This window comes from Saccopteryx bilineata, chromosome 5, assembly GCF_036850765.1.
Source record: "Saccopteryx bilineata isolate mSacBil1 chromosome 5, mSacBil1_pri_phased_curated, whole genome shotgun sequence".
In the NCBI taxonomy this organism is placed as follows: Eukaryota; Metazoa; Chordata; class Mammalia; order Chiroptera; family Emballonuridae; genus Saccopteryx; species Saccopteryx bilineata.
In genome coordinates, this window is record NC_089494.1 from 266,163,157 (window position 1) to 266,172,547 (window position 9,391).

Here is a 9,391-nt window from a genome sequence, read left to right on the forward strand (position 1 = left end):
TGGGGGTGGGGGGGCAGCGACAGAGGAAGGGCTTCACAGGGAGATGTCCCCCCAGGCCCTCTTGCCCCGGGTCCTCCCTCCACAGACACAGGCAGGTTTGTGGGCTCAGGTTTATTGAACTGGTGGCAGCCAGGGTGGGGGAGGCACCCCTCAGTCCTCCTTCTCTTCCCCGTGGGTCAGCACATAGCTCAGGGCCTTGTAGTCCAGGTTGCCTGCAGCATCGATTTTTGCAAACTGGAACATCTGGTCAACCTGCATGCAGGGTGGTGAGGGGTCAAACCCAGGCAGGAGAGGAAAAGCAAAGGGTCCCCGAGGGCTGTAACCCAAGGGTGAATTATAGGCCCTGAACTCCAGCTGGCTCCAGTCTTGTTTCTGCGCTTGGGGCGAGGGTCACTGCAGAGTGAGGGGTGGGCTGGGGCCCAGCCTCTGGGTGTCCTACCCACACCAGTGCTACAGCTTCTTGGGGCCAGAGCACCTCCAGCCCATCCCTGGAGTCCCAGGAGCCATGGGGCAGGAGGTGGTGGGGGCTGAGGGCCTAACCTCGTCTGCAGTCATCTTGTCTGCCTGGGACATGAGCAGCCGCTTGATGCTGAGGACGAGAAGGGAGGCGCTGAGTTAGGCTGCTCTGAAGAAAGGGTCGGCACCAGAGAGCTGAACAGTGGCGGGGCGGGTGTGTGTGTGTGTGTGTGTGTTCACACCACACTCCTCTGTGGGGTAGGGCTGAGTCCTGGGCACCAGGAGCCTTTCTGGGCACACATGCAGGGGTCACCTCCCCTGTGGGGTGGAGACTTAGGACGATCGGAGGCAAGTGCCCAGCGCACCAGCATGCCCATTCCCAGTGCTTGACCGAGGGGGCCCTCAGACCCAGTGCTGGGCTGCGTGGGCAGGCGGATTTACCCTCAGTTACCTTGAGGGATTCAGGATCTTAGGGGATGGGGAGGGGGATGACCTGATGTCCCTCACTCTGGTCACACTCACTAGTCTTTGTTGATGCTGCCTTTGCCATCAGGGTCCAGCATCTTGAAGGCATTTAGGATGGTCTCCTCAGTATCCGTACCTGCCCACAAGATTCCAGTCCTGTCCCAGCTGCCCCCTGGTCCCTCCATTCTGTGCCCTCAGCCTGAATGGCCCTCCCGCTCCTGAGCACCGAGGGGACCCTGCAGCTCCTGTCCTGGGGGGTATTCTCAGGGTCCCCAGGGTCCTGCCGAGGCCCCGAGCTGGGGCAAGTGCTCAGTGAGTGAGGGACAAAGACCTCCAGGGGGCAGACAGGAGGCAAAGGTGACACTGAATGTCAAGTTCACAGGCTTTGGGGTGGAGGGCATGCGAGATGTGGGAGGGCCACAGATGTGGGTCCCAGAATGCTGGTTCCTAGAGCTTTCCAAGAGATCTGAAAACTTGGATTTTTCTGTGAAACATCTGGATTTCTAAATAAAAACACACTGCACTGGGCTTGGCCAGCTTGAGCGCGGGGTCACTGAAATGATCCCAAGGTCACTGGCTTGGCTGGAGCCCCTCCAGTAAAGACATGTATGAGAAAGCAGTGAGCAACTACAGGTTGATGCTTCTTATCTCCCTCCCTGTCTGTCTGTCTGTCTCCCTCTCTCTCACCAGAACAAACAAAAACATGCATTGGCTGATGGCCAGAGAGCTCACCGGTCAGTTTTTCCCCAAACATGTTCAAGAACATGGTAAAGTTGATGGGACCTGTGGCTTCCTTGAGCATGGCATCCAGCTCATCATCCTTGACATTGGTTTTGCCTGTCACAAACGGGGTTATGGGGCAAGAATGCCCCCATCCTTGTTGATGCATGTGTTGTACCCACTGGCAAGTGCCCTAGGGGGCTGCCCACCTCCATCATTCTCCCAGTGACCCCAGAACAAAGTCGGGGAGACTGGAGAGGGAGGCCAGCAAAAGGGGGACACCTGGCCTCCCAGGTGTGGTGGGCACAGGTTCTGCATGTCAGTAGGACCCCAAACCCTGAGCGCCGGGGAGGTAGACTACTAAGGGGGTGAGGCCATTTGGAGCCAGGAAGGTCTGTGATGTGCTCACCTGGCCTAAGGGGGCCTAGAGGGAGGGTATGTCTGTGCAGACACACCCAGGTAGAAACCAGCTTATCCTCTCTGGCTTCAGGGACAGGACCACCTCAGGCTGAGAAAAGCATGTCCCCAGATGGGGAGTAGAGGGGAGGGCCAGATGCCAGGCTGCACTGTGCTGGGGGCAGGACCCACCTCGGGCTCCTGCTCCTTCTGGGAAGTAGTGTCCCTCCCTGGACCCGGTCCCAGCCTCCCCCTTGCCCGTTTGGGCTGTCTACCCACCCCAGCACACCCTGGTGACTCCCCTGCCAGCCCCAGTCAAACCAGAAGGTCATTTCTCCTCGCAGCCCGTGGGATGTCAGCTCAGACGGTACGGCTGAGGACCAGGTGGGCCGCTACAGAGTTCTGCCCGGGCACCCACCCAGGGAGGCGTAGGTGTCTTTCAGGTCCTCCTTGTCAATGAAACCATCTCGGTTCTGATCCATTAGTGTGAAGGCCTGGAATGAGGCCACCCCACTTGAGGATAGGCACCCACCTCTACTGGCCCTGGAGCGAGGCTCATGCAGGGTCACCTGTGTTAGGATCCCCAGGGAACCCCTGGAGCAGGAACTTTAGGGTAGGGGGCTCTTAGTAGAAGAGCAAAGCCTTACCTCCTTGAACTCCTGGATCTGGGTCTGCTCAAAGTTGGAGAAGACATTGGAGGAGGCCCTCTGTGCCCGGAGGGCTCCCCCTTCCTTCTTCTTGGTCTTCCTGCTGGCCTGAGATGAGAACACTGAGGCTGAGCGTCCCCCAAACCAGGCATTTGGGAGATTTACTGCAGAGGATGGGTGGATCACTGCACGCAGGTCCTGGGTCCCCAGGCGGGAACAGCTTGGTGAGCTCAGGGGCCCTGAAAAGTCCCTGACCACACAGTGGCCAGGGTTCACCTTACAGGGGTCCCCAGACTTTTTACACGGGGGGCCAGTTCACTGTCCCTCAGACAGTGGAGGGCCACCACATACAGTACTCCGGTACACTGACCACCAACGAAAGAGGTGCCCCTTCCGGAAGTGTGGCGGGGGCCGATAAATGGCCTCACGTGAGGGGCCGCATGCAGCCCGCGGGCCATAGTTTGGGGATGCCCGATGAACCTTGCCCTGCTAGATCTACAGTTTGGCCAGGGGCCAACTGGGTGTCCCAGGAGCAAATGGACTGTGTAGGTGGCCAGCAGGCATGCAGGCTTGTTCTGGGTGTCCTGCTGTGAAGGCCAGGACTCTTCCACTCCGATTGTCACTGGGGCAGCCACGGGGCATGGATCTCCCCTGGCCCCCAGCACACATACATAAATCTGCACACGTGCACAAACTGACCTCATGTGCACGTGCACTCTCACACAGTCACACTTGTGAGGACACACATGCACACTCACACGCCCCCGCCCAGCTGCCTGTCTGGGGCACACTCACCATGCCGGGTCTGCCTGGTGTGATGGTCTGTGCTCTCCTTGCCCAGGTCGTCTGTTTTAAGTTCCTGCCCAGTCCCCCAGGACAGCTCTCACTCTGTCTGTCACTCCCTACAAGGACAGGCTCAGGACCCCCCAAGGGATGAGACAACTGCAGAATGAACTTTGGCAGTCAGCAGTGACTCAGATGCCCCGTTCTGTCTTACCCAGCAGGGCCCTCAAACTTCCAGGGACCTCCCACCAGCCCGTTTACCCAGGAGCCCTTGTTATTCTGAATTCTGTGCATCTCCTGGGCCACCTGCATATGGGCTGAGGGCCTGGTGGCCTACAGGAGCCAGAAAAAAATAGTGCTTTTCCCAGATTTTCACAAGGGCCCTGTAAGTGGACCTAGTGACCAGTCACCATGCATTCCCCAACTATATTCCGTGTGCCCTCACTTCCCTGCCTTGGTGGCAAAGAGATCCCAGGCCTCCAACCCTGGTGCTGGGGCCACCCCTCCTGTCCTCACTGCAGGAGGGGACAGAGGGCCCGATGGGACAGCTGGGGCCAGCACTCAGCCTGGTTTCCCACTGTGCCATGGTCCTGTGGGTCCCTTTCACCACCAAGTCATAGTCTGGGTGCTCTGGTCCTGGGTAGGAGCAGCAGCTGCAGCTATTGGTGTGCAAGGATGAGGATGTTGTGGAGGGTCTGTACAGCCACAATAGCTAGGTAGGTGACTCTGGGGCCACGTCTCTGAATCCTCACCTCTGCTGCAACTGTAGCAGGGGTCCAGCTCTCGGGGGCACACCAAGTGAGTGGGACAACAGGCACCCCGAGGATCCTGGGGAGGTGTGCTCCACCTGCCACGACTCGGGGGTTCCCAGTGTGCTCTGCCTAGAGGACTACTAGAGGAAGAATGCACGACTGATGTGGGAAACCTGGCCTGGGCTGCACCTCGAACAGGGACTCCACTGCCCCCAGCTGAGCAGGGTTGAGCTGGGCCTGGAGGGGCCCTGGCTGGGCGGCAGGAGCGGGGAGTGCCACACCAAGAGGGCAAGGCATGTGGGACCTGTGCTCACAGGCCTCTGAAGGGGAGGGCCAGAAGGACCAGCAGCACCCCTCGGGAGGGCTCCTGGCGCCAGCCAGGTCTGACTCCATCACTAAAGATAGTCTTGGAACCTGGCTCCCTGGAGAATATCGGGATTCGGCATGGACAGCTGGCCTTGACAGGTGCAGGGAGTTAGCAGGCAGTGCTGGTGTCCTGAGCCAGGTGGGACCCCATCCCTCCAGGCCCCAGAAAGGAAAGTGGGCCAGGGCGAGTGTCCCTTGGCTTCAGGGGTCTTCCCTGGGTGGTGGTGGTGGTGTGGGTGGGTGCCTGTGTGGGTGCTCCCTGGGTTACTACCTTCCACCCAGTGGAAGCTACTGGTATGTGGTCCCCCACCAGCACTCTGGCCCCACCTTTGGCCCCAGAGACACTTATTTTTGATTCTGGAAGCAGCAGTTGCTGAGGAGTCTGGTTTATTTTAAAGTCCAAGGAAGGGTAAAGACGTTTGTCACCTGAGGTCATCTGCCCAACTGCTCAAGGGAAGAACGTGTGTGTGCCTACGTATGAGACACACTCAGCATGGCCATGCAGTCTGTTGGCACAGGGAGTTTATCTTGTACCTTGTGGTCAGTGAGTGCTTACACCTTCCTCTGGTGATCAGAGAGGCCTGCCTGGACCCCAGACCCTCCACTTAGGAAAGGGCCCATGACCTATAGGACAGGCCTCGATGTTCCTGCCCCAGCCCAGAAAATAGGTGATTTTCCAGTTTTCAAGCTGAGACACTTAGAGCCAGGACTGCAGAGAAAGCCAGGAGAAAGCATCCTCTGCCCAGGCCCCTGGAGGTGGGCCTCCCTGTCTTCCCTCCACAGATACAATGATTACTGAGCCTTCAGAGCCCTGCATTCTACTCTCTTTAGGCTCAGATCCATTCTGAAACACATGGGTTTGGTGAGGAGTAAGAAGTGGGCTCCCCCTGAAGCAAGACAGGGACCCTAGTGAGTCCCAAGCCTGGTTCTTAAGGGACCTTCTCCCAGGCAGCATGAGGCCAAGGGGTGGAGGGTCCACTGGACAGGTGCCTAGCCCAGTTGCCACTAGCAGGCAAGGTTGAGAGGCTGTCTGGCCACTATGCACCATTTCTTTTTTTTTGTATTTTTCTGAAGCTGGAAACGGGGAGAGACAGTCAGACAGACTCCCGCATGCGCCCTACCGGGATTCACCTGGCACGCCCACCAGGGGCGACGCTCTGACCACCAGGGGGCGACGCTCTGCCCCTCCTGGGTGTGGCTCTGTCGCGACCAGAGCCACTCTAGCGCCTGGGGCAGAGGCCAAGGAGCCATCCCCAGCGCCCGGGCCATCTTTGCTCCAATGGAACCTCGCTGCGGGAGGGGAAGAGAGAGACAGAGAGGAAGGAGAGGGGGAGGGGTGGAGAAGCAGATGGGCGCTTCTCCTGTGTGCCCTGGCCGGGAATCCAACCCTGGGACTTCTGCACGCCAGGCCGACGCTCTACCACTGAGCCAACCGGCCAGGGCTCTTTTAATTCTTTTTTAAAAATTCATTTCTAGAGAGAGGAGAGAGAGAGAGAGAGAGAGAGAGAGAGAGAAGGGTGGGGGGAGGAGCAGGAAGCATCAACTTCCGTATATGCCTTGACCAGGCAAGCCCAGGGTTTCCAACTGGTGACTTCAGCATTCCAGGTGGACACTTTATCCACTGCGCCACCACAGGTCAGGCATCCACTGCCCCATCTCTGGGCAGCCCCTCTGCACATCTGGATGTGGCCTGGTGGTGTTTTCAGCAGTGCTGACCAGAGATCTGGGGGAAGACAGGTGGCTACTCCGAGGGGGTACAGAGGTGGGGTGGGGTAGGGTGGAGGTGCTGGTGGTGGTGGTGATGGTTTACTCCAGGGCCAAGGGTATGGGGTGGGGCCCCAGCAGGTGTGACCATGTCTGTCCTTTTCTTCTGCACAGGAGGTATGGGGGTCAGCGGTCCCTGACTGAGGTGGACCTTGGAGCTTGGACTGCAGGATTCTGAGGGCAGGAGTCAGGGAGAAGCAGCAAGCAGGTTCCACTGGGAGGGGGAAGGCGTCTTCCCTGGAGGACCGCAGTCCCCTCCCCCGGAGAGGCTTCTGGGATGAGGAGACTCTCTCTGCTGGGGGACTGGACGGCGGTAGGCCGGAGACCTCGGTAGGCCCGAGGGAGCGCGGTCGCAGAAGAGTGGACCAGCCACTGCCTCCCGCCTCCACTATCCGAGGGGCCTGGGGGTAAGGGGACCTGCCCAGGGGGAGCCGGCCTGCATTCAGGACACTCAGTACCCGGACCCCGGACTCCCTCCCGGGCCGTCCTCGGGGCTGCGGACACTCCGGTCTGCGGCAGCGGCTCCCTCCTCGACTTTCCCGCAGAGATGGGAGCCCCCGGTCAGGGGAGAGCGCGCTCTTTGCGCACTTTGTCAACTTGACTTAAACTTTTCAAATGTTTGGACCAATGGTGTGCGGCCCTCGATCTCTGCTCGATCTCGCCTGGAGACGTTGCGGCCGCAGATAGTTGCTCATCCACCCGCGCCCACCCGCGCCGCGGGCCAGCCTCGCTTCAGCCGGTCACCGCGCACGCGCAGCCGGTCGCGAGCCGCGCTCCGCCGGCCTCGCGCGCGCTAGGTGACGTCATACACAACCCGTGCGGGCGCGCGCCGTTTCCCCTCCAGCCGCCAGGGGCGCCGCACTCACTCGTAGCCGACGGCGCATGCGCTCGCCTCGAACACTCTCGTGACTCTACGGCTCTCCCCGGCCTGTGGCGTCCTTGTCCGACCAGGATTGTGCTTCCGGTGCGAAGGTCACGGACAAGATGGTGCCGCCGGTGCAGGTCTCTCCGCTCATCAAGGTGAACTAGGGTCCGCGGCTGCCTTCCGGGACTCGGGTCCGCGTGGGCCCCGCGTGTGCGACCCTGCGGAGCCAGGGACCCCCGCCCCACGCCCCTGACTCCTTTCCCCGTCCACCGCGCCCCCGCCCCGCGCGTTGATTCCCGGACCCTGACCCCCCGCCTCTGACCGCCCTCTCCCTGCAGCTCGGCCGCTACTCCGCCCTGTTCCTCGGCGTGGCCTACGGAGCCAAGCGCTACAGTGAGTGTCCTCCGGCGCCGGGGGCTTGTCGGGCCCCTTAGGGCCCCGCAGTGCCGTTCAGTAAACCCGGCGGAGTAATCGTGCCGAGGGCAGGAGGGCGGGTGCGGGCGCGGGCCCGTAGGCCCAGGGCCGGCGTGTGGGTCGACCCGGGAGCAGCTCCGGCGGGACCCAAGTACGTTCCTGTGTCTGCACCGCCCCGGGAACTGGGAAACGGGTGGTGGTTGTCGGCTGGTGCGAGCAGGTGTGCGGGAGCCGCCGTCTGAACCGAGACCCCGGGCAGCGCGACCCGGCACCGCTCGCTGGGTGGGGGGCTCTCTGTTGAGGGGTGAACTGGACCTACATCCAGGTAAAAGGGAATTAACAGCAGGGACGATGGGGTTCGCAGGGACGATGGGGTTCGCAGGGCATCCGAAGGTAACCCTGCGTGTGGACGGAATTGCTCTGTGCAACGTTTCAGTAAAGAAGTTCATTGACAACACCTCCCTTGCCTCGGTTCCTTACCAGGCTACCTGAAACCTCGGGCAGAAGAGGAAAGGAGAATAGCGGCGGAGGAGAAAAAGAAGCAGGATGAACTGAAACGGATTGAGAGAGAATTAGCAGAAGGTACTGGTGTTTGTGAATCTTACAGATTTGTCCTCCACCCAGATTTTTAAGAAATCTGCTCCCAGTGACCAACAGTGGAGGAGAGGGGCCACCCCTTTTATCCAGCGCTGGCCAAAGGGGTGGTCCAGGGGGCACATGGTGACATCTTGCGTTTAGTGAGGCCCAGGTCCCTAAGCCTTGCAGGTTAATTGTCTGGGAGTGTGAACTGGCCAGGCCTCCCTTAGAGAGGCCCCAGGAGCAGCACCTGCACACTTCTCCCTCTGACGTGGAGGGATAAGGACCACCAAGGATGGGAGTTAAGGCAGAGCATAGTTGGACTCTAGTGGAACTAGACGTGGAATGTTGAACACCAAAAATCTGAAGTGCTCCTCTTGAGTTGGTTGAACAGGTAATAATGCATGTTTTCCTTCTAACCTTTCAGCCCGAGATGACAGCATACTGAAGTGAGCCGTCCTCTCTCCAAGCATTGTGCATGAATAAAGTTTTCTGTGTTGTATGATGCTCCAGTTCCTCACTGTCCTCCATTTGTGTGGGGTGGGAATGGGAAGGGCTTTCAGAAGAATTATCACCCACTACAGATGCAGGATGTGTGTATGAGGGGAAGCACAGTTACTCTGTCACCTGTTCTCTGGGGCATCCAGGTGGGAGCCCCAAAGGGTGCAGTTTGTAATGGAGACACAGTTAGACTGGACATCATGGTGCTATGTGACCTTTTGTTCTCTAATGTGGCCTAGTCCTAGAGGTGCAGGGCCGGGGGTTGAGGGGGCCACAGTGCAAATATGGGGGTGGGGTTGGGCTGATGCCCTTAGAGTTGAGAAGTGGATCTCCAGCCTCCCCTTCATGATACTTTCCTTTTTTTTTCTTTTTTGTGACAGAGATAAGAGAGAGAGGGACAGACAGACAGGAAGGGAGAGAGATGAGAAGCATCAGTTCTTCATTGCGGTGCCTTAGTTGTTTATTGCCCGCTCATATGCACCTTGACCGGGGGGCTACAGCAGGCTGAGTGACCCCTTACTCAAGCCAGTGACCTTGGGCTCAAGCTGGTGAGCCTTGCTTGAACCAGATGAGCCTGTGCTCAAGCTGGCGACCTTGAGGTTTTGAACCTGGGTCCTCCAAGTCCCAGTGTGATGCTGTATCCACTGCGCCACTGCCTGGTCAGGCCCCTTCATGATACTTTTCTT

General features: G+C 59.3%; 2 protein-coding genes across 2 annotated transcripts; one reads left to right on the forward strand and one right to left on the reverse strand.

Moving 5' to 3' along the window:
* Positions 1-104: 104 nt before the first annotated feature.
* Positions 105-3,497, reverse strand: MYL5 (myosin light chain 5). Its single transcript, XM_066233682.1, has 7 exons — positions 3,480-3,497; positions 2,685-2,792; positions 2,456-2,531; positions 1,654-1,758; positions 979-1,057; positions 541-589; positions 105-252 (listed from the first exon to the last, which is right to left on the reverse strand). The coding sequence occupies exons 1-7, from the start codon at positions 3,480-3,482 to the stop codon at positions 151-153; spliced, it is 522 nt and encodes a 173-aa protein (XP_066089779.1). The 5' UTR covers positions 3,483-3,497; the 3' UTR covers positions 105-150.
* Positions 3,498-7,212: 3,715 nt separating this feature from the next.
* ATP5ME (ATP synthase membrane subunit e) lies at positions 7,213-8,711 on the forward strand. Its single transcript, XM_066279882.1, has 4 exons — positions 7,213-7,369; positions 7,553-7,607; positions 8,112-8,210; positions 8,632-8,711. The coding sequence occupies exons 1-4, from the start codon at positions 7,334-7,336 to the stop codon at positions 8,655-8,657; spliced, it is 216 nt and encodes a 71-aa protein (XP_066135979.1). The 5' UTR covers positions 7,213-7,333; the 3' UTR covers positions 8,658-8,711.
* The last annotated feature ends 680 nt before the right edge of the window (positions 8,712-9,391 follow it).